The sequence below is a fragment of the Podarcis melisellensis genome (assembly GCF_964234715.1).
Source record: "Podarcis melisellensis genome assembly, chromosome: 4".
Taxonomy (NCBI): Eukaryota; Metazoa; Chordata; class Lepidosauria; order Squamata; family Lacertidae; genus Podarcis; species Podarcis melisellensis.
Window position 1 is genome coordinate 26,741,664 of NC_138531.1, and position 24,979 is coordinate 26,766,642.

The following is a 24,979-nucleotide window of genomic DNA, read 5'->3' on the forward strand; positions in this document are numbered from 1 at the left end:
GCTCTCACAGCTTCCTTGTAGAAGACTCAGGGCACAAAAAGGCTTTTGATGCTCTCCATTTATTGCAACACACACACACACACACCGGCGGATGTGGAACAGCTCATCCTTTCCTTCTCGCCTCTCCACCTTTTTTAAATTTTTGCTTGGCCGGGTGACTTCTGTACGGAGCGAAGCCCAGGCTCAAGCTTCAGGTAATGCGCTCAACGTTGAGCGCGCCCGTGTGCAAAATACATATATTACAAAGAGAGAAGGGAGGGAGGCGTAAAGGGGTGTGTGTTGTTGTATTGGACAAGTTCGGAGCGCGCATGCTCGCCCGCACCGTATGACGTGAGCTGACTGGCTAAGCAAGGGAAAGATCAAAGCGCGAGTGAGAAGAACCCGAGGCTCTCGGGGAGCTCGCCACACGGAGAGCCATTGCGCGGGCAGCAGCCGGGCTTAGGGGCCAAGTTTCCTGAAGCACTGAGGGACCTGGCCTTCGCAAGTCTCCGAGCAAAGTTGCCTTTTGTTCCCCCCCCCCTAATCCTCTTGCTCCTCCTCCTCCTCCACCGCCGCCTTTTCGGAGCGAGCTGCCGGGGACGGCTGGCTGGCTGGCTAGCTGAGCGCACATGGGCAGAGGCAAGCGAGGCGCCCCAGCCTGGCGCACGCATGACTGAGCGGAAGAATCGCCCGCCAAGAATCCCCGGCAGGTCAAGGCAGGGCAGGGATGTGGCCGCGGCTGCCATGAGACAGAAACTCCGGCGTGGTGGTGGATGTAGGAAGTAGCAGAGCGGCGGCGGCGACCGAGAGAGAAGCTCCCCCTGGCTGGAGTCTCCCGCCTGTAGCAGAAGGAGCAGGCGGCGGCGCAGGAGGAGGCTGAGAGCCGCCTGAGCAGCTGCCCGTCGCCTCGCCATGGATTGCAGCCGCCTCAGGACTCTTATTAATAGATACGTGAGTATCCGGGCAGGGGTCGGCGCTGCCTGCCGTTGCCAAGGCGTCCTGCCGAGCGCGCCAAAGCAAAAAAAAAAGGGAAATCTTGCCTGGCTTTTGCTCATAGCGTGGAAGCGCTCCCTTGCGCGCAGGCATGGCGCGCTGGCACCCGAGCCGAGCGAAGATGTCGCTTTCTTTAATTTCAGGGCATCGCAGACCCGAAGGGAGCAAAGCCCCGCGCGTCCCTCCTCGCTTCATCTTTCTGTCTGTGAAATGTTGATCCCCGGAGACAAATGATCCGCCGCTCCCCTTAGATTTTCCTAGAGATAAAAAGGAAGGGTTGAAGCCCTCGATGATGTGTCTCCCATTCATAGATGTGCCTGATCTACGGTTGATAGTCCTATTACACTTGAGTGCAGTTTGCTTCTAAATAGGTGAATTTAGGAAATCGGCCTCCCACCTGCTTTTAAACACATTTACCTGGAAGGCTCAGGGGCGCTGGTTTACCTGCAGCCTGATGCTGGGCATGGCTTAAACCTAAATAAATGGGTTTGGGATCACTGTTTTGCAGCCTGGTTCTGTGTGCATTTTTTTGGCAGTAAATCCCACTCCTTGCACTCCTTGCTTACTACCAAGTTACATGTAATAGGATTACTTTGTGCAGTGCTTTTTCTGGGGGGACACAGGGGTACACATACCCCTAAACATTTTGTGAATCTTAAGTTTGGCCTCATTGAGGGGAAGTATTTCAAAATGAGTAGGAAAATGAGAGTACCCCTAAGCATATATATTTTTTTAGGGAAAAAAGCACTGCTTTTGTGTAAACAAGCATAGGCACAACCATCTCTTTTTCAACTTTCTAATTTACTTTTTTAAAATTATGCTTTATACAGCATTAAAGTCTTACAAATAATATAACGGATCTGTAGAAAGAACCTTATGATCTGAAAATAGAGATGCTGTATGTACTTTTGCAACCCAAGAAAATCTCTAATAAAAGCAATTAAAAATATATATATATTTCACTGCTGGCAGCACAGCTTCCTTCTCTTGGCAACTGGAGGCTGAAAACTATTTGGAACTGATCAAATAACATTAGATTACCCTCCTACTTGGCCGGGCAGAGTGTGGCCATGAACATTTCAGTCCAGCATATGATTTGCTTGCTGTAATTCATACTTTGGGAAAGCTAATAGGCCAGCAGCACTCAAAATTAATTGACATGTGTTGCCAGCGCTTTCTTAAGCCTCTTTAAATCGAATTAAGAAAATGGTTCTCAACAGTTGCCTCTGAAGGTCAGCAACAGATGACAATTGGTTGGATAGCTGCACTAAACCATCGCACTAATCCTAAATACTACTTGCATCATATACTCCAGTGGAGTTTACTTTCAGAAAATTGACTGCCTACAGTAACGGAAGTTACTTCCAATTACCATATTTTATCGGTTATAAGATTAGGTTTCCCCCCTAAAAATAAATGTCAAAAATTAGGGGGCATCTTATACACAGATAGTGCCGAGGGTGGATTTTCTTAAATCTGAGTTCCCCAAAATAGGGGGCGTCTCATACATGGGGGCATCTTATAGTCAGGAAAATATGGTAAATATGTTTGGTTTGAGGTGTGTATGGATGTAGTGGGAAATTAGTTCAGCTGAAAGCCAATGGTAAGCATTGTAGAAATGGGGTGCCAGTTTGTATTGGATCCTGTACTTCATTAGGAGTCCTGTGGTGAGAGAGAGAGAGAGAGAACCGCTTGCTACAGTTAAGGTTTCGAAAAACCACAATGTAAACAGATTGACAGATATGCACATTTTATGATGCTCGTATATGTAATAAGGCTCTGGAGCCTGTCTGTTTACAAGCTCCCCTTCTTTCTGAAGCTTTCCAGTAAGTGATCCGTCATGAGTCTGATAGTCTCATGATTTGCGCTGAGGTCAGAACAAAAAGCCCTTGAGGCATATTATACATTATTGTCTCCAGCAGGCAGCCATTGCTTAGTTGTCTGTGTTTTCCTGAGCATGCTGATACAATGTGTGCCTTCTTATCAAAGAAAGTGGAGGGAAACCCATGTAAAATAGTGTGTGTTGGTTGGTTTTAGTCCGCAATCCAATGCATGCTTGCCCATTGAGTTCAGTGGGTCTTCTGAGCACACATTTGCAGGACTGCTTTGTTAGTTAGTTTGTTTGCAAATGCTGGAGAATGATAATGTGGTAGGTCAATATGAACATTGAGTAGCTAATTATATATTTAGGATTTTGGAAGGGCTGTGGTCGTATCAGTTGTTTCTTGAGTTGCTAGCCTATAGAGCAGGCAAAGTTGTGTGCATACTCCATTCTAAATAAATAAAGACACAGAAATTTTGTGCCAAGAAAGTCTTAAGTGTATAAACTATGGAAATGATGCCAATAAATACACTTGGAGTGGACCCATTGAAATTAATAAAACTTGGTTAGTCATGCCTATTAACTTCAGTGGATCTATTCTGAGTAGGGCTAGCATTTGCTACAACCCATAATTTGTTACTGTTTTGGGTAAATTTTATTCTAGTTTTACCACTTCCGTGACTGGTAAAAGGATTTCCTAACCATTGTTAATCTTATTCAGGCATTCTTTTGGCTTCTGGGTTGTCAGCACAGTGGTGAACTTCGGGCTCTCAAATTTCAGTGGTGTCCTATGCGAGACTAACATTTGGTGGCCTCCACCTCTCGTGCTTCATTCCACAATCCACAGCATTGTTCTGGTGCCCCCAGGGTGACTGAAACGGTCTCGCTACCCTAAAATTGCCTCTGTTAAGCAGGTGCTGCCCATACACTGCCCAGTGTATCTTGACAACATAAGGGCCAGGTATGAGATTATTGGGAAGCTGAGTTGTTCACCCATTACAGCATCTCTGCAGGCTGAGCACTCCTGTAGATTTGCTGTAGCTCTGAATATGCGTTAATGCTCGCCAATTTGCCATCTTCTTACAAAACAACCACTTCCACAATCCTCTGTCGTCACAGATAAGGATAATAACATGCTGCCATATCTATCTCCCACCCACAATCAGGCAAGTAGAAACGTTTTCTTGGTGAGCTAGCATCCACACATCCACACACACACATGCCCTGCACACTTGAGTGCGAGGTGGAAATAAAAGAGACTTGCTGAACACAACAAATGGTATAATCTTAAAAGACATCATACACACGTTTTTAATAATAAACAGTGTAAGGTAGGGCTATGGTTTTCCCAGTAGTGATGTATGGAAGTGAGAGCTGGACCACAAAGAAGGCTGATCGCCGTAGAATTGAAGCTTTTGAATTATGGTGCTGGAGGAGATTCTTGAGAGTCCCATGGACTGCAAGAAGATCAAACCTATCCATTCTGAAGGAAATCAGCCCTGAGTGTTCACCGGAAGGACACATCCTGAAGCTGAGGCTCCAATACTTTGGCCACCTCATGAGAAGAGAAGACTCCCTGGAAAAGACCCTGATGTTGGGAAAGGAGAAGGGGACGACAGAGGACCAGATGGCTGGACAGTGTTCTTGAAGCTACCAACATGAATTTGAACAAACTGAGGGAGGCAGTGGAAGACAGGAGTGCCTGGCATGCTCTGGTCCATGGGATCACGAAGAGTCGGACACGACTAAACAACAACAATACACACACACACACACACACATGCATATACATATATACCCAGGATCAATTCCCATTCACTAATGGGACACTCAGGCTTTCTTTGTTTCTGTCAAGATGCACAGTGCCACAGCCTTATCGTAAAGAAAACCCTCTGATCCTCCATCTTAATGCACACGCACACGTGCATGCGCGCACACACACACACACACTTCACCAGTAGTCGAGCACACTTCATTCAGTATAAAAGGTGTGTGTAGAACCTTTGCCCCCTCCCCCCGAATTTGCTGAGCTACAACTCCCACAATCCCTAGCCATAGGCCATGTTTGCTGGGGCTGATGGGAATTGTAGTTTATCAACGTTTGGCAGGCCCAAGGCTCCCCAGCCCTGCTATGCAATGAGCTTCCAGGTGCTGTGGCCAAACTTAACAATGCTGCAGGTTTTGTGGTGCAAGCTATGTACTTGAGCACTTTTAATTTCCAAAGGATTTGCACCCTGTTCAGCCCCATCCTGTATTTGAGTGAATTGAAATGGGCTTAAAATCATATATTTTGCCTAGAAGAGCAACCAAATAGAAACAAAAGCATTTAAAAAGGCTTGTGAAGAAATTTACAAGCTGGCGTTTAGACCTTTTAGATAGCTTTCCAAGTAAAAACTAGGATGAGGTAAATGGCATATTTATTGAGCCGATACACTGATGGGCCTGTGTAAATAATGTATGTGTTGGCTTACCAAGTTACGTAGGAAAAAGTAGACAGATACAAGCCTCCAAATATTTTACAATCCAATAAAGACAACTTGAAGAGAACACAGGCAGGAAATAGATAAGTTTGTGGCTAGGTTGCTTGTGGGCAGAAAAGTCCTGCCAGCATATATAACACCATGTTTGCGGGATTTGAACTGGCTACTGATCTGTTACTGGGCCAAGTTCAAAGTTTTGGTGCTGTTAATGTTCTTATTTAATATAAGGCAGTCCTCCTCGCTTTGTAAGCCCAGACAGTCAGTTTATTGATGAACACAGCTGTGTAGGAAAATGAAAGTAGCTGCAGGAACAAGCTAAAAGGTGGTGTCTTCACTACAACCTATAATAACTGGAGACAGTGTTTAATTTTGTCATTAGAAGAAGAAGAAGAAGAAGAAGAGTTTGGATTTGATATCCCGCTTTATCACTACCCGAAGGAGTCTCAAAGCGGCTAACATTCTCCTTTCCCTTCCTCCCCCTCAACAAACACTCTGTGAGGTGAGTGGGGTTGAGAGACTTCAGAGAAGTGTGACTAGCCCAAGGCAACCCAGCAGCTGCATGTGGAGGAGCGGAGACGCGAACCCGGTTCACCAGATTACGAATCTACCGCTCTTATCCACTACACCACACTAGTGTAGTCATTACTACAGATACTAACTTATAAGGCCCTGTACAGCTCAGGCTTGAAAGATCGCCTTACCTCTTCTGCAGGAGAGTTGCACCTTCAAGCCCTTAAAATATCAGAGGCCTGGTAACTCAGAGCAGGCCTTTCTTTCAGTGTGGCTGCCCATGTTTTGTGGATCAGCATCCCTGTGGAGATAAGTCAGGCACCCCACTCTTTATATTTTCCAGAAACCATTGAAGACAATTTTTGTTTTTCACAAGCTTCCTCTGTTTTTAAACCCATCTTTAGTTGTTTTTGTAAAACTATTTTTGGCTGTTTTTATGGAATGTATGTAAATTTCATTGAGATGGATATAAAAGGCAATTCATAAATAAGTAAATTATTTTAAAAACATGGGCAAATGCAGTGCACCACATTTGTATCTCCCAAGTCAACAAGGATGGATCCGTTTCCATTTTATCCTAGCAGCAAACCTATAAAGTACCGGTAGGTTGGGTGGAGAGACAAGGATTGGTCCCAGTAAGCCTCATGCTTGAAAGGAGATTTGAACTCAGGTTCCTCTGCATAAGTGCAAAACTCTAGCCTGGAAAGAAATGTTGAGAAGAAGTAACTAGAAAAGAAAATACTTGGAGTATAAACAGGGTCTGTAGATAATGTCTCATGTAGGAAATTTCCTTCCATGTGTAGAGTAGGGAACTTGAATGCACTTATGCATACTAATCTTCATTAACAGCAATACTGAAAAAGGAATAACAGCTGAAGACAATGCAGGTCTCTGTCCAAACAGATCAAGTAACAGGATCAGGTATATGGGCTTATTTAATAATTGTGGCTACATAGGGAAGTGTTTCAGAGGGCCAAATGGAGAGAAGTATATGAAATGCAATTAATGATGGCAGATCAGGTTCATCAATAAAAAAAACAACAACTGTGGATGGGATTCACCTAACTAGCCCCATCGGCGGAAGCCCTGTGCAAGGGCTTTTGAGGGAACATTAGGGCTTTCCCTTCTTTACCCCATGCTCCCTGAAATTGGCTTTGAGGCGGTTGGGAGAACCCCCTCTCTAAGAGCAGAGGGAGGACTGTTATGCATGGCAAGGTGAAATGCTTTTTCAGATGGAAGGTATGTCATATCATAGCTTTGAATTCCAGCCTGTGTGTATAGAAATTTGTGCTATGACTTCAAAACTATGCAAACTTTGTGTTGTGTTTTATGGGGGTGAGGTCCTATGGAAAAAGAACTTGGGCTGTTCCAACCATGAGCTGTCACCATCTTTGAAACTGTGGTTGCTCTAGACACGAAAAGGAATTTAGTATTGTAATCTTACACTTATAGAATGCAGCAGTTTTATAGCCTGGATTGTAAAGCGTCCATTCACTTGCTTCAAATCACCCTGTGCTTTAAGGCTGAACAGGTATCTGCAAACACCAGTTTCACATTTAGTTTTTGAATCCCTGTGTTTGTTACTACGCCATTAGGGCGAGCGTAATAGGATGATCTAAATTTACAACTGCTGGCTCCTATTTGTATGTGCTTTGGAGAAACCAGAAATGCAAGGCTGAAGGCTTGGGACACTTCTGTAGATTCACAGGGACAGCGCTGTACCTGCTAGAAGCTGTACATGTGATATGCAGTACATGCAACTACCTTGCTCTTGTGGCCTGTCCAAAGATGAACTTGAGATAGAATTGCCATTGTAGTTAATTGGTGTACATAGTGCCATAAAGCACAGGCAAAAAAAGAGACATGTTTCTGTTCCCTGCAAGGAGTGGGCAATATAAAGTTTGTTAGCTGGGGAAAGTAAATGTCGCAGAAACTACTAAGACTTTGATGTGGGTAGGTTGTAGGGTGGGTGGCCAGAGGGCAGCTGCACCTTTAGTTGTTGTGTGGAAGAGGGAATCTAACAGGTATTGCAGCAGGTATCTTCACACAACAATAGCAGGAGCCCTACCTTCTTCTGCATCTCTGGCCATGTTTGCAGGATGAAAGGAGATGCTGTCAATAAAAATGGACATCCAGGTGTCCACTAACATGAAATTGGGCGGGAGGTATAACAGGGAAGGTTTTTAGGAGACCTTGTGTCTTTAAAGATTAAAATCCAGTGCAGAATTTCTTAACTAGCTGCTCGTTTGTAAATAACCTCCTTGCTTTTCATTGTCTGCAGTTGGCTTGGAAAAAATGTGAATATGTTATATAGAATAAAGGAGGGACATGGGGAAGAGCTAATGGTGACTGTGGTGGGAGAAAGTTGTTGGCTAGGCTTATAAAACAAAAGGAGAAAAAACCCTTAAGTTGAATATTAATTACATTGTTTGTTTCAGCCATTGGCCACAATAATACAGTGATTAACATAAGGACAATAGGCATAAGATGACATAGAAATAATTTTACAAGCATATAACCAGTCAGCTGAAGTATAAAACTGCTTAATTAAAACAGCTGAACAGATGAACTTCAGGAATGATGATTGCCGAGTCAGAAAACCAAACAAGCAACAAGAATAACAGTTGAGTATACAACTGAGATAGCAATGTATTCTGGAATTGTCAGAAGGTGCAGTAGCGCTGATGTGAAACGCAGTAGGGTGATCAACCCCCCCCCTGTAACCAATTTATTGGAATTCTAAGCGCTTTCTCCTGAGGTTACTCATCAGGAGCTCCTATCCTTCATCTGTTGCACTCACTGGAGCTCTTGTGATTGAAGCAACATATGAGCAACATGAGATAAGAACAGTTGGTTATAGTTGATGCTAAAGTGAACATTCTGTCAGTGCAAGGATTTCTGCTTGTACAGTGCTATGTTCCCCTCCCCCTCTGATCCCCCTATGTACCCCCAAATCTGTTCTGGGGGTTGCACCCAATGCTCTGGAGCAGGTTTGTGGGTAGCATGTATATTCTTGATGAAAGACGCAATGGCAGGTTCAATGAGTGAAGAGTAAATTGAAATCCCTGCTTACAGGGGGTGCTGTTGTGTGTTGCATACATAAGTTTGCATGAATATAACACTCAGGTGAGCAGTTACTTGCACACAGTGGAACTACGTCAGAACATGTGAATTTAGTCTCTGGTTTTTGGATGATGATAAATAATGGAAGATCTTTATATTATGCATTATTCAGGTCGTGGAGGTAAAGTATAAAATTACGTGAGGAGGTCATGGGTCTTTGAAGTGTCCTTAAGATTTTGGTCTGAAACTGCTAGGGCATACTGAATTTAAAACATTTTTGTTTCCTTGTACTTAACTACGCTTTAAGTAATAAAAACAAACATTTGTTGTAGTTTCCTTGAAAATGTCTGGAGCTACAATGTTGTATTTAGCTACATTATTCACTTTTAACATTTTAAATTGAAGTATAATAGCGTTGGGTTGTTTTTTTTAAAAAAGTAGCATATATTTATTATGTAATTTCCAATGTTTCTGCACAGTTGCAATGCTCTTTGGAGCTCTTTATTATATGCTAAAGCCTGTTTTGTTTTATATGTAATTTATCCCACAGTGAAACAGTCCAGGTGCAATTGCTGATTGCTTCTCAAATGTGCAAAAGCAGCAGCACAATTTTTTTAAAATGTGCAGCAGTAAGTATTTTTTCAGCAGGAAGTATTCTGCAATTTTTTAATGACTAGCAGTCATTGCAGAACAATTTGATTTTGTATTGTCAGAATGACTTTGGCCTAGAAAAAAAAATACTGTATGCCTATACCATTTAAGCTACTAAAAGTAACATTGACTTTCAGAATTCAAATTCACAGCTTCCCTTCCCACCCTCTAGTGTCAAAGAAGAGCTGACAAGATACATTTGTGAAACACATTTGCAAAAATGGCCTGACTTAAATCTCATTGGGCAATTTCTGTTTGTGGCAAGTTGTAGAAAGAAGCAGTGGTTTTCACGAACTGAATCCCTCCAAACATCAGGAGTAAACATCTGACTAAACATCAGGAAAAACCTTCTCACAGTAAGAGCTGTTCAACAGTGGAACAGTCTCCCTTGGAAGGTGGTGGACTCTCCTTCCTTGGCGGTTTTTAAGCAGAGGTTGGATGGCGCTCTGTCATGGATGCTTTAGCTAAGATTCCTCATTGCAGGAGGTTGGACTAGATGACCCTTGGATCCCCTTCCAACTCTACAATTCTATGACTCTAGAATTTTGGATAATGCATCTCACAAATACTTATCTGAGTACATTGCCTTCTGCTTCAATAGACTACTTCCATGAAAGTCATGTGAGAATGGCAGGCAGATCTGTCTCAGTTTCAAAGTGTTATAAAAATGTAGAAAACAGTACTGTTGTTTTAAGGGGGAATGATCAAAATAGTTCTACTATACAAGATCTATACGGGATTGGGAAATATATGTCTTCAGTTACTTAAATACAGGGCTTTGTTTTTGTTTTGGAGGAGAATACTGTATGGTCTTCACTGCAGCCTTTTGCTTTAATATATATGGAAATATTTATTCAGTAGGGATTGCAGCCTAAATTGACTTCCTTTTAATCATTTATAGTGGTTCACTTCTAATGTATTCTTGCTAAGCTGCGCTTGCTTTCAAAGGCAAAATATGCAAATACCGATATTTGTGGGGGAAATTACTTTTACTCAGAGCATAGCTACTAATTTTATTTTATTTTTATTTTGTTGTTTTCATTATCAGTTGGAAAATGAGCTTACGCAGCAATATATGGATAAGATTTTTTGTTGTTGGCCGTGAGCTTTTTGTGTTGGAGCAGCAGTGAAGTACACACTTTTTATTTCTGATAAGTAGATTCCACTTTAATTCAGTCAACAATAACCTGTTAGTATTGAGAGCTGAGCACGAGAACTCCTACAGTCAATTTTGTTTGGTTTTCCAAATCTTAAGTTAAAACTTTTTTCACGAACCTTTCCTTTTGTTCTGTTCTTTCATGGATAAGTTTGAGAGTCTTTAAGACTGGAAAGATACTTCAAAGTACTCCTTTAGTACTTAAATAAACAGTACTTGAACATTCGCATGGGTAAGAACAAAAAAAATCTCTCCAGTTCACAGTCAGGTCCATGTGTGCTACAGGCCAGCTTGAAAGATGGATCTGAGTTGCTAGTTGCCTTGGGCATTTAATGACTTCTGCTCAGAAGGACCAAATGTTTACCTCCAAGCTGACATTTGGAAAATGTGCTAAATTGGATGGTCAATATTAGAATGCTCCTAGTGTTGTTACTGATTCATATTGCCAGGAGGAATTTCTGATTAAATTTCATCAATAACTTTCCTTCTGTAGGACGGGCTACTACTGTAACACTGTGAATATCTGCTTTGCATACAGTTTTAACAATGAAAAGTTCATTTATGGTAGGTCAACTGCTTTTTGCTAAGATGCCGGGATTCCATCACACAGGGGCTAGTTAGTGATGAGTTAATATCCACATTTTGTTCTGGTTTTAAAATATAGCTTGATATTTTCTGCCATAGATGTCAAACACTATATCCTTATAGTGACCAAACATTGTATGTGGAATATGGAGCAGTCTAAATATGCGGTTGTTTGCTGTTTCAGGCAGTCTGAAAGATATGTCCCTTGCAGCATGCGATGATTCCAGCATTAAGTCGTCACTAAACTCCTTTGCAGCCAGTGGCAATTGCCTGCTCTGCCTGAATAGGGCAGCTGGCTCTTCTCTGTTTAGAACGACTTGGCAGTTGTAGACCTTTGACAAGTTCATGGCTTCTGAAGTCTTCTATGTCTGCTGACATACTGATGCTTTGTGTTATTATGGGGCCAGGCATTTTGATCTCATGTGAGATCTGTTCCTTTTAAGAATTCATCAGTTGTTGTTGTTGTTTAGTCGTTTAGTCGTGTCCGACTCTTCGTGACCCCATGGACCAGAGTACGCCAGGCACTCCTGTCTTCCACTGTCTCCCGCAGTTTGGTCAAACTCATGCTGGTAGCTTCGAGAACACTATCCAGCCATCTCTTCCTCTGTCGTCCCCTTCTCCTTGTGCTCTCCATCTTTCCCAACATCAGGGTCCTTTCCAGGGAGTCTTCTCTTCTCATGAGGTGGCCAAAGTATTGGAGCCTCAGCTTCAGGATCTGTTCTTCCAGTGAGCACTCAGGGCTGATTTCCTTAAGAATGGATAATTCATCAGTAACATGTGTTTAAAAATTGGTCTCTTGCTTTCCAATCTTAAACGTTAGCCTGCAAATAGTCCTTTTTTATTGTCATTAGCATTTACTTTGAAATACTGTAAGCTTATTTGGGTGTGTGTTTGTTTTAAATGCACCCATATCCTACTTTGACCTAAAACTCCCCAGTGTCTGTTTGCTGGAATACTTTAAAATTTCAAGAAGGTAAAAAAAATATAATAAGTGCGTACTTATCTTCCCAGTTGGGACACAGGTGGCGCTGTGGGTTAAAGCCTCAGCGCCTAGGACTTGCCGATCGAAAGGTCGGCGGTTCGAATCCCTGCGGCGGGGTGCGCTCCCGCTGCTCGGTCCCAGCGCCTGCCAACCTAGCAGTTCGAAAGCACCTCCGGGTGCAAGTAGATAAATAGGGACCGCTTACCAGCGGGAAGGTAAACGGCGTTTCCGTGTGCAGCTCTGGCTCGCCAGAGCAGCGATGTCACGCTGGCCACGTGACCCGGAAGTGTCTCCGGACAGCGCTGGCCCCTGGCCTCTTGAGTGAGATGGGCGCACAACCCCAGAGTCTGTCAAGACTGGCCCGTACGGGCAGGGGTACCTTTACCTTTACCTATCTTCCCAGTACAGTAGAAGTGATTTGAAAACACAGCTATGAATGGGAAAGATGATAGAGATTGCTACAATAATGATTACAAAAGGAAATGTACATAAGCCTGAAATACTCGCTTTTAAAAATCTAGAATTAATTCTGATTCCCTTTTGGGGTAGTTAAAGCCAATTATGAGCCAATTAAGTGTTTTCACATATTGCTTTAGGGAAAGTGCCGTTAACACCCCATCTGCTTGTCTCAAAAATAATACTTCTGCTGTCAAGGATTTTGTTTGTTAACACTTAACTAGAAGAAAAAGAAAAATCACGACCAATTGGTTAAGCAACAACTCCACAATTTGGGGTAATTCTTCTTGCCCAAGTGGATATCTATGCCCTGAGCTATCCCACACTGTTCAGGAGGGTTTGTAGCTTCCAGCGAAGTTGTTACTGGTGGTGCAGAGGCTATAACAGATATGGAACTGTGGCTGTATAAGCCAGTTACAGAAAGCTCTAACCCTAGCCAAATGCATTCTACAGTCCAGTTGCTATTGGTTGCAAGATGCTGCTCTGTTGCATTTTGTCTTAAATATACTATAATGTTCAAACCTTTTTTTTTAAAAAAAGAGACATTCATTAGAATTAATTTTTAAGTTGCAAAACTTTAACACAAAGCTTTTTTAAAAAATGCTTTGTAATGTAAACAAGTTTACATTGATGTCTTACTCATAAGCACTAGATGATGTTATTCAGATGATGGGAGTTAGGAGTAAGTCTCTTTGTATTCAATAGGGCTTACTCTCAGGTAAGTTTGTACAGGCTTATAACCTAAGAAACATTTGAGGGGGGGGATATTTCTGGAGCTGGGACATTATAGTGTTGCATTTGAGGTAAAAATATGTCCAGGTCATTATTTTTCCTGCACCAGTAATTTATACTTTGAAGGCGAAAGAAAGAATAAGATTTTGCTTTTATTCTAGATATCCTATAGGTTTTATTTCTCTCTTGCATGCATACACTCAAGAGATGCTGTGGGCTAGCACATCAAATTGTAGTTAAAACAATTCAGAAATGCAAGAACTGCTAAAATGTCCTTAACTAGAATGAATATGATGAAAGTTTGAGGGAAATTTTGTGATAGTTATTGGGGGGGGGAGCTTCCTGTGTGTGTGTTTTACGAAAGAGCAGAACCCTGTTGAAATCAACAGGAATGACTGAGAAAATAATGGCATTATATCTTATCATATTGACTTTAGCTCAGATATTATTGGTGCTCTGAGCTGAGAGGTTAGCTCCCTCACACGCCAGCATATCTCCTCTATCTTGGCTCAGCTGGTACCTGGTTGGCTGAGCTGAGCCCTCCATATTTTAAGCCAGCATAATCCCTGAAAAGCAAGGGACGCGGGTGGCGCTGTGGGTTAAACCACAGAGCCTAGGACTTGCCGATCAGAAGGTTGGCGGTTCGAATCCCTGTGACGGGGTGAGCTCCCGTTGCTCAGTCCCAGCTCCTGCCAACCTAGCAGTTCGAAAGCACATCAAAGTGCAAGTACATAAATAGGTACCGCTCCGGCGGGAAGGTAAACGGCGTTTCTGTGCGCTGCTCTGGTTCGCCAGAAGCGGCTTATTCATGCTGGCCACATGACCTGGAAGCTGTACACCGGCTCCCTTGGCCAATAAAGCGAGATGAGCACCGCAACCCCAGAGTCTGCCACGACTGGACCTAATGGTCAGGGGTCCCTTTACCTTTAATCCCCGAGAAAAGGGGAGTTCTGGGGGCATGTCCAGTAGGTTTGCCAGGTCAGGAGCATCCCAGCTTCTGCGAGTTCAGGGCCCAAACCTGAGATCTAAGAGCAGCCCTTGGTGATGTCATGGGGAGGCCCCTGTTGTTACGGCATTGGAGATGGAGGTTAATTGGGAGAGGGGAAGGGAGAAGGGCAGACAATGCTATAATTTGTAGCCAGCTCCTGCTGGGCTGAAGCTTGCATGCTGCATGTACAGTGTCCTTAATAATTTCAAGCATTATGATTAAAGGCACTCTCACCCATGTGGAGATTCAAGGTCTTTACCTGCCACACAGAGAGTGCCAGACAAACCTGGAAACCTAATGACCAGAGAGGGGGGACATCGGTGGAATCCTAAACCCATGCAGCTTCATCACTTGACTAGACAACCTGGTGTAAAATAAGCCAGCAAAGAGAGTCAAAGACTATTTTAAAGGCTTGTTTTCCCATTCCCACGGTTAGGACAGCTCAGCCAGCTGTAGGGCTGTAGCTGAGTAGAGTTTGGATCTGGTTTAACTTTACACCAGTTTGATTTACACCAGCTGCTTGTGTATAGGATTGCTCCCTAAGTCTTGTTGATTTCAGAGGCACGGACACTTGATTGCCAGTATATCAGCCTGCAGCAGCCTTGTACCTTTTACTCAACATTACTTGGTTGAAGTATTGCCTCGAATGATAAAGAAACAGGAAACTGTAATGTTTCTATTGTTATAATTGTCAAGTGAAAACTCAGCTGAAGTTCAGCCTGAACTAGAAGGCAGAATAACACAACAATACGGTTATCTCTCCTGCTTTAATTGTCATGGCAACAAATACAGCGTAGATTAGATAAAACAAAGGCTTTTTTCTCTTTACACTGCACAGACACCAGTTTCTTATCTTAATCTCGATTATCCAAGCTTTGATTTAGTGGTATAGCCTTCAAAGATTGTTAAAGAGCTTACCTTACAAGTGTGTTTCTGTGTTTATTTTAAGCTGCATACACATTCATTATCTGTATTTCTTTTTTTTTTTTTTTAGTTCTATCAGAAAACATGAATGAATTTGCCTTGTCCTTAGTTTCACAAGATTGTATGCAGTGTTCTCTCTGTTAGGACTAGCTGTGCTGGTTATAGTATATTGCCTTGAAGCAGCAGATGTTGATCTAAGAAGGCTGTACCGCCAACATTGAGGCGTAAGCATTAGCTTCTTCAAAGGGTATAAGTAATGCAGTTGCCTTTCCTCACTTGCAATTATCTAAATCTTATCCAAAGTCTATTGCCGGTTAACTTTGGATTTTTCACATTCTCAATAGCTGAGTAATTAAATTGCAAAGCAGTGGCGATTCTGTTGCCTGATGTCATTGAGTAATCTTCCTGCTTTGCTCAAAAGAGGATTTCATCTAACCTATTTTAACTAGAGGATTAAGGACAATTAGGTTCTTCCACTGCATTGTTGCTAAGATATGATGTTTTGAAATCCTCTGAAATGCACTTCTGCTAAAGCTCTAGAGATCTCTTACTCAAATTAATTAGCAACATTTTCTTTAAAAAAAATTTTTTTAGAAGTTGCATACTGACAAGATATATCTTAAATAGATAGAAAAGTCTTCTCTTCATGCTTTTTAAGTACTATATTTGAATATAAACTCAGGGAAATAATTATGCATCATAAATGCATAATTTTATTGTTTCTGTGTAGAAAGCCAGTCTCATCGTAATAATCTCAAGCACTGTGTTAAATACCAGCTTCAAATGCAAGCCTTGTGATCTTTTAAGGATAGCTTTCAGAATGTGGGAGGTGGCACAGATTTGTGGTAATAGCTATTTATTGCTTATGCCTCCTTAATGCTTTGTTCCTCTGTACACACTTGGCAAATGATGAAGTAGACAGTCCACAAAAGCTCAATGCAGAACAAATCTATTAATCGTTAAGGTGCTGTTAGATTGTTGTTTTTCTTGCAGCAGACAAAATCAAAGCTCAGCAATTCATGTAACTGTTTTTTGGATTTCCTCTTTGGACTGAGGTGACCAATTCAGTTTTGAAAAAAGCTCAGGTATATTTTGGAAGTAGCTGTCTATAGGCTATGCAACCATGTTTGCTGAAAGTGGTGAAGGATTTGAGAGGAAAGAACTTGGGCCTAGGCTTTAAGTTATATCTTCACTTTTTCCACCATTAGCCATCAAATAAGTTGACTTTTTGATTAAGTGGTAACAAGGATGTAACAGAGGTGGTATTACTCCTGCCTGCTGAAATCCCTAAATGCTGTTTGCTAGCACTCCAGATTATTAAACTGGTTTCTATTACCGTACTCCCCAAAACACAGGTGTTGTTTGTCTAATAATTGAAACAGCCAAATAGCTTCCCAAGCAGAACCAGCCAGAAAGCAGACTTTTTTTGTGCAACCTAATGGCAGCACTAACTAGTGTTTTCTTTCAGCTTGCCTCCCCCGCCCCCAATAATAGACTTAAGTACTTACACTGCAAGTATATCTGACCAGAATGACACATGTGCTTTGGGAAACATATTTTAACCAATGGCACATTATTTACAAATGAGATTAAATAGACCAATCATTCATAGAAGAAATATTGCATATTGGGTGTGTTTGAGTTCCAGTCTTCTTCAAGATCAGCGTCCTTTAGAGCCTTAAGGTGTGTGTGAGGGGGAGCTTCTCTTTAGCAATCTCGAATTTTCGGCGTTGCTTTTTTTTGTTCTGCACTTTCTCATACTTCAAACAGCTCCCGTGTCCTTTTGTTTTCTTTCCTTCTCCTCAACCTCGGTTGTCTCCTTTTAATGGCCTGTTTTTGTTTTTGCATCGGAGCCATTGAATGTCTCTGGTGCAAATCTTGCTCTCCTGTTTTGTTCATTATAAATTCATGCTTTCCTCCTACTCATCTGCCCTATTTTCTGCCAAGCAAGCTTGCGTATCTCATCTTACCCTTCTCGTATTCAATATCCATTTGCTACTTTAAAAAAAACAAAAAACCCAACCCATCTTTCTTCAGTCCTCCTTCAATTTATTCAGATAGCATTGTCCCATATTTTGTTGATAAAATTTCTCCCTGTTCATTACTTCCTGCATTTTGATCTGTTTCTTCCTTCCTACCAAATCCTCTTACTTTTTCATGTTCTTCCTCTCCCCTTGGTTTCTGCCTCTGACAGTTCTTCCCTTCTTTCTTCAGCTAAATCTACCATTTGGACTCTTCATGTCATTTCCTCTTGCTTCTTAACAAATACGGTCCTGCTTTTTTCTTCCTCACTTGATCTTTGTCATAGCGCAGTCCTTTCTTGCTTTAAACCTGCTTGTGACAGCCACTTCTCAGTCACCCTGGGTCCTGTGCCATCTGAAGGAAGGGAATTCCTGGCTCACACAGAGTGTACCCCTCTCCTCAGTCCACCCTTCCCCCTTAAACTACTTGCTGCCACCAGACAAGGGGTTAATTATTTCCACAAAGCTTCCTCCTTGCTAGTCAGCCTCCCAACTTTCCCTGGGGGTCTCCTTAAGCCTCTTAAAGAAGTGTGTTACAGTGCTACCTCGGGTTACATACGCTTCAGGTTACAGGCTCCGCTAACCGAGAAATAGTACCTCGGGTTAAGAACTTTGCTTCAGGATGAGAACAGAAATCACGCGGTGGCGGCGCGGCAGCAGCAGGAGGCCCCATTAGCTAAAGTGGTGCTTCAGGTTAAGAACAGATTCAGGTTAAGAACGGACCTCTGGAACGAATTAAGTATGTTAATCAGAGGTACCACTGTATTGTAGCTTCTGAAGTGTCAGGGTGTTATTCAGGTTTAAGAAACAAACAAAGAGTTTAATAAGATTGAGGGGGTGTGTGGAATAAAAAGAGATATCTGCAGAGTATACAGAAATCCAATCTATCCCCACTGGAATAAAATAGAAAACTGAAGTAGGTTAAAACACCAGCCACTTTCACTGGACTAAACAGTCCTGAAACTCACCAGGATCTTACTCTTGAGAAGTAGCCTTTTGTTTGCCCATCTCCCAGACTTTCAGAGCTTTTCCTTATCACCCTCCAGGCTTGGTACCTGTTGATGTAGATTCTGTCCCTAAGTAGACTAAAACCTTTGAAACAGGAGACATGGGCCTTTCCTACATCTACAATGGAATTTCACTGCCTCTGTCCTGGCCTCCACTCTCAGACACAGTACTTGGACTGTTCAGTGGAGAATTCCAGAAGGCTTATTCCAAAGAAGTCAGCTCACAGTTTAAACATAGGCAGATACAGGTTACACAGTCAGTAGTTTAGAAGCAGAGTTCTAATATGCGGTCCAGGTTATGTCTGCTCAGCTGACTTACTGCCCAACCAGTAAGTCACATGCTTCTTCAGCTGCCGAGACAACTTTGCTATCAGTAGGTGGGGTGATAGCTGACTCACACGATACTCCCTTCTCTGCTGGGGCATCCAAAATAGCTGGCTGTAGAAGTCTCCTGGAGGGTTTCTCGAACCATCCCCACCTCACATTCGTCCTCTCCCTCTGACAGATCCTGCCAAGGCAGTTCCTCCTTACTTGTTGCCATGGGTTGAGTCAGGGCAGCCTTGATAGTAGGGTATTTGCGAGGTTTCCAAGTTAACTCTGTAATCCCAAGTGGACAAGCAAGAAAGATATGTAACATACAGTACAAGTAAAATATGCATTCCCACATACCATATGCAACAGTCTATACAAGTAGCCTGGGACAACCAAACCCAATGCCTTCACACTGCTATTGTTTTCCCAATTTATTTTTTTAAAAAGCTTCTTCAGATCCCTACCTCCTTTCCAAACCATCACATTCTTTCTTTCGTTTCATCTATGTGAACAGTTTGTCTATCAATATGCCAGTTGTCTGTTTTTTAATTCTTCTTTTGACCTCCTTCAGTCTCATTTTTTTAAGCTCCCCTTGCTACTGAGACTGCTTTGTGTAAATGGTGTAATGGGTTTTTTTTATAGCTAAGTCACAAGGGCTAAATCCATTCTTCATTCCCCTTGATCTTTCTTTAATTTAGGATGCAGCTGGTCATTCTGGTTCTTGATTCTAATTCTTTGGAATTTTGTGGCATTTGCTGGTTAGGTTTCACTCCTAACAAAGAGTTCTCTTAAAGTTTGTGTCCATGACTCTTTTTCTTCTTGGGACAAACCCACAGAATACTTTTAAAGTAAGCATCCGCCCTCCAGGGAATTGTAAAGGGTGCTGGGAATTGTCGCTCTGTGAAGGGGAAACTATGGTTCCCAGAATGCTTTGGGGGAAAGTCATGTGTTTTAAATGTATGGTGCAGATCTGCTCAGAGTAGAAACAAATAATGTCATTGTCAGAAAAACCCTGAAAGAACTCTTTGTAAGAGTGAAACCAAGGAGTGTCACCAAATCCCAAATAGTGAGAATTGGGGCAGGCTGTCTTCTTCTCTTCCTCCCATGATGAGAAGGACTACTCCTGTTTTAGACAGAGGAGCGTTTTGTGACCATCTCCTGAAGAGCAATAACAGGCATAGGCAAATCTGGTCCTCCAGATGTTTTAAGACTACAGCTCCCATCATCCCTGACCACTGGTCCTGTTAGCCAGGGATGATGGGAGTTGTAGTCCCAAAACATCTGGAGGGCTGAGTTTGCCTATGCCTGAGCAAGAAACTTGAGAGAAGCTTAGAGGGGGCTGGAGCTAGCCATTTGTAACATTAGAGTGTACAGATTCCTATTTAATCTACTTCTATCACTTTTTCAGAAAGAGGCAAAGTGAAAATGTTTTGTTTTTAAAAAAGGTTCCCCCCCAAGCTAAAATTAGCAATTTGGATTAGTATCCTATTATATTCCTAATTCTGTTGTTGTTGTTTTTGAAACGTTGCTGGAAGAGCCATTGCTTTTAGCGGATGTAGGCTGTGAAAGCTATCGCATATCAAACTGTCATTCTGTCTTAATGTGAAATGAGCCCCCGCCCTCTAGAAAAATGCACTTTATTGGACATACAATACATAAATGGGAACAGAACTGCAAATCTAAGATGTTTAACTTAATTATTCTCATAGTTTTAGCATTTTCAGTAGTAATATTATTATATTGCAGTTAGCAGTTTCAGGTCAGATTTAGGCCAACAGTTTGCTTTTCAGTAGAGCAGATAATGTAGACTGTTATGAGCTCATTTGGGTATAACCAGGTGGCAGAATAGTGAAATAAAATGGCCTCCTTGCATATTAGAATGTTTTTCCTTTTTTTTTTTTTGGTAACATTACTACAAATTGCACAGATGTGTCAATCATTAAAAGGAGACCTGAACCAAATATTTTACGAATTTTCAGTTGTAGGGCTTGTTTAAACCAAAAATAATACTAAAATTTTGAGGTTCTTGTCCTGACTTCACCAAGGAACTCTGGATTGTTTTCATTGTTGCTGTTCCACTTGTGCAACAGAATTTCTCTTGCACCACAGAATAATAATAATAATAATAATAATAATAATAATAATAATAATAATAATGTATTTGTACCCCGCCCATCTGGCTAGGTTTCCCCAGCCACTCTGGGCGGCTTCCACAAAGACCAAAAATACACTAAAATGTCACACATTAAAAATTTCCCAGAAGATGCCTTCTGAATGTCAGGTTTGACATTATCGCTTTGACATCTGATGGGAGGGTGTTCGACAGGGCGGGCGCCACTACCGAGAAGGTCCTCTGCCTGGTTCCCTGTAGCTTTGCTTCTCGCAATGAGGGAACCGCCAGAAGGCCCTCGGAGCTGGACCTCAGCGTTTGGGCAGAATGATGGGGGTGGAGACGCTCCTTTCAGCCTCCTCTGCTATCCACTGCAGCTCCCTTCCATGCACCCTCAAAATCTGCTCCAGAGGGTTGGGGAATCCTCCAGAGCAGATTTTTTTTTAAGCATGTGAAGTGAAAGGTGGAGGGGCATTAGATGAGCAAAACGTCCAAGCACTCATAGATACAACGCTCTCTCAAAACTGGCTATGCCCTTAAACCTGCTCTCAGAGTTGGGTGTGTATCAGTTGCATTTTTTAAAACCTGAGTAGCTGGAGTGCAAGATTGTCCATTTTTAAAAGAAAAGGACAACTGATAGCTGGGGACATTTAAGGGAGACAGAGAGAGACAGACAGACAGACAGACAGACAGACAGACAGACAGACAGAGAGCTAAACTTGCTGAAATGCTATGTACTGAATAATGTTCCAAAACTTACATAGAGTTCCTGTAAAGCAGGAAGCAAGCAACGGATATGGGTCCTGGCCGTTTCCTCCAAACTTTTATTAAAAGGACAATGCTACATTATTTTTAGCTGCCAAAGTGGTCCATGGGAGGGGTTTGAACCCCTGGATTTGGCTGTTGTTTATGCTGATGAGCAGTAAAATAATATAGCAGCAGAGAACACATACCATTCCTGCTCTCCCCTCCCTGCAATTTAACACATGGAGTGAAGAATGAAGTACACACAATGGATAAAGTCTAGTGCAGGTTCAGATGAGCCTGGAAGAATACAAGATAAAAATTTAAGCTTTGCAGCACAAACTTCTAGCACATCTGCCATACACAACGTCTGGTGAAGAATCATCAGCCTGAATTGCAAACAAATCCACAGGTCTGTACATACCTGTGTGTCACACTGACATCTAAAGATAGAGACAAAGAACCTGTTCTTACCCAGTTTACAAAATCTTCCCTATCTTCTCACCTAGCGTCAGTTCTCAGCAGATGCAAATAGGTGAGAATACAATTTGCATGGTTGTAATAAATGAGTGCAGCATCTAATTCCATTGCAATGAAACATGGATGTGTTGCAACTGAAGAGTGTGCATGGATATAAGCCAGATCTGTGGAGTGTATCCTTCATTAAGTGCTTTTGGTCAAGTCTTTATGGCCCTCAAGTACCAAGCGCAAGAATAGATTGAACTTGAGAAAATAGATCAGCTCTTTAGGCCGCTCTGCAGTTCCTCTTTCACATGCATTATATCATGTTTTATTGAGAGAGGGGGATTTCTACCAGTAGTGCATCAGGACTGTATTACCATCCATACTTTCGAAAAAGCGCTTTAGGTTCTTCCAACCGTTTCCTGGATAGTCACCAGGGACTTTGAAAAAAGATTTCTTTACTTTAATATTGATGCCAAATGCAAGAGGATCTAGCTGTGTAGCATCCAAATAACTCTCATATTGCATAGGAGTCTCTGACTGGCGTAGCTTAGGGAGTGGTGTGTGCTCCCCCCCTCATTTGAGCTATGCCAGCTTGCGCAATGGACCCTGAACGATAAAACGATTTGTGTAAAACGCACAGAAAGAGGCCAAAATGTGAAGATCTCATAGGAGAACTTGAGGCCTGGTTTACATAAGTTATTTCACAGGGAATCAGAATTAGTTGTCAGAACGTAGAAGGCACACCTGGTAATCAATGTATGGCTATCAAGACCAGCTTATGAAGTGTGGTGACTTACCGTGGTGCCCATACATTACCCTATCAGGTGTGGTAATGAGAACTTGCGCCCCAACGTCTTGATCAAGTACAGTGGTGCCTCGCAAGACGAAAATAATCCGTTCCGCGAGTCTCTTCGTCTAGCGGTTTTTTCGTCTTGCAAAGCAACCCTATTAGCGGCTTAGCGGCTATTAAAGGCTTAGCGGCTAGAAGGCTATTAGTGGCTTAGCGGCTTAGAAAAGGGGGGGGAAGCGGAAAAAATCGCAAGACGTTTTCGTCTTGCGAAGCAAGCCCATAGGGAAATTCGTCTTGCGAAGCGCATCGAAAAACGGAAAACCCTTTCGTCTAGCGGGTTTTTCGTCTTGCAAGGCATTCGTCTTGCGGGGCACCACTGTACTGTACAGAAGTGTAACAAAATGTGGCTTGCTACTTGATTGACAGGCTTCCTTAAGTTGTTACATACATACCATGGAAGAAGGGGTTTTTTTTGGATGCATTTCATTTGAATTGCACTTTTTTCTAGTACCTTCATGTGGAACAATTACTACTGCCACTTCGGAGGAAGTGTAACTTCAATGGAAAACAAATCGGAAGTTGTCAAAAGTGTGAACAAGTGTGGGAGTATTATGCCTGATCCCAGTCATTTCCTTCTGACAACAAATAACACTAACAAAAATGCAACTTTTTTTATATGGGTGTACCCAGCTTTTTTTAAAAAAAAACAGGTCTAAATCAACTTAGGGCTTAGGGCCCTTGTATCTATGGGACCGCCTTTCCGGGTATGCCCCGCAGAGGACCTTGAATAACCATAGTTTAGAAGTCCCAGGCCCTAAGGAAGTCAGACTATCTTCCACCAGGGCCAGGGCCTTTTCAGTGATGGCTCCGACTTGGTGGAATGCTCTGTCCCATGAGACTAAGGCCCTTCAGGATTCAACCTCCTTCCATCGGGCCTGTAAGACAGAGCTATTCCGCCTGGCCTTTAATTTGAATTCAGCCTGATCTTTTATTTCCCTTCCCTTCTCTTCCCTCCCCCTCCCCTTTTATGAAGATCACCCACTCTGAGACCCCACAGCTAATTCTCCCCTGACCTCCTTGCTGGCCCAAGTAGGACTAATTCAGCCAGCTAGTCCTGGGGATTATCTAATTGATTTTTGAATTTTATTGTTATTCATGTTTTTATACTGTCTTTTTTGCTGCTTTTATAATTAAGTGTTTTAAAGTGTTTTAAATTTGTTGTTAGCCGCCCTGAGCCCGGTTTTTGAACCAGAAAGGGTGGGGTATAAATAAAAATTTATTATTATTATTAACTTTCTCCCCAAAGGAACTTTTGTGAAAACACTTGCAATTTACAGAAAATAAACTAGTTCTTCCACTTTGCAGGTGTCACAGTATTGCCTCAAATGATATGCATATGAAAGTTGGAAAAAGGCTTAACTAGTGATGATAACTTTCCTCTGACCCTATTGGTTATAAGGTACTGAAGTCTAAACAGTGATTATACTGTAGCACGAATAACCCATGATCAAGTCTTAAGTGCTCAGCAAAAGTTCCTGGTTCCCAATTCCTGTCACACATTCATGGCCTGTAAATTGCTAGTTGGGTTTGATCAGGGTTGAGCAGTGTTTGGAGAAGAGGAGAAATATTGCCCATATGGAATTATTATGGTCGCAAGTTCTAGGACACGAGTGGGCAACTCACGGCCTACGATGTGGATTACAGTAGAAGAACAGGTAGCTAAAGACAACAACACCATGAACAAAATAGTCATTAAAATATAAGTAGTATATCTAAACAGCAGGCACTAGCAGCAGTCCCCCACAAAAGCTTGGGTTTTCAGCTGGCGTTAAAAAGTAGACCGTAAAAAGTAGACTGCAGCACAACCAGGATTCTACAGCCAAGAATGCCTGCACTGAGAAGGGTTTGTCCCAGACCACTTGCCTTATTGCTGGGACCATCAGTCTGGTGTCTCGCACTGATTTCCATACACGAGCACGCTAATTCCTTTCAAGGATTCTGATTAACCTGAGTCAAAATTATTCCCCATTTGCTTCTGTGGAAGGGGCTTATGCAAACTTCTGCACAGAGCAAACGCCCATCAGTTGAAGTGAATGGGAAACCATGCCTGTGCAGGAGGTTTGGGTGTGCACCGTAGCGCAAACAGGGCTTTGCGTCCTGGCAAATGGTCTAAAACAAGTTAAAAGTTTTGCAGTAAAAGTGAAACATA

General features: G+C 42.3%; 1 protein-coding gene across 3 annotated transcripts in view; it reads left to right on the forward strand.

The window, feature by feature from the left end:
- Nucleotides 1–332: 332 nt before the first annotated feature.
- ATP11A (ATPase phospholipid transporting 11A) overlaps nucleotides 333–24,979 on the forward strand; it is a 120,619-nt gene continuing 95,972 nt past the window's right edge. For 2 of the 3 annotated variants that reach the window (XM_081908165.1, XM_081908166.1), the window contains exon 1: nucleotides 333–930. In XM_081908165.1, the coding sequence (XP_081764291.1) occupies nucleotides 892–930 (39 nt within the window). In that variant the 5' untranslated portion in view covers nucleotides 333–891. The remainder of the gene's footprint in view (nucleotides 931–24,979) is intronic. The other variant, XM_081908164.1, reaches the window with a different exon arrangement.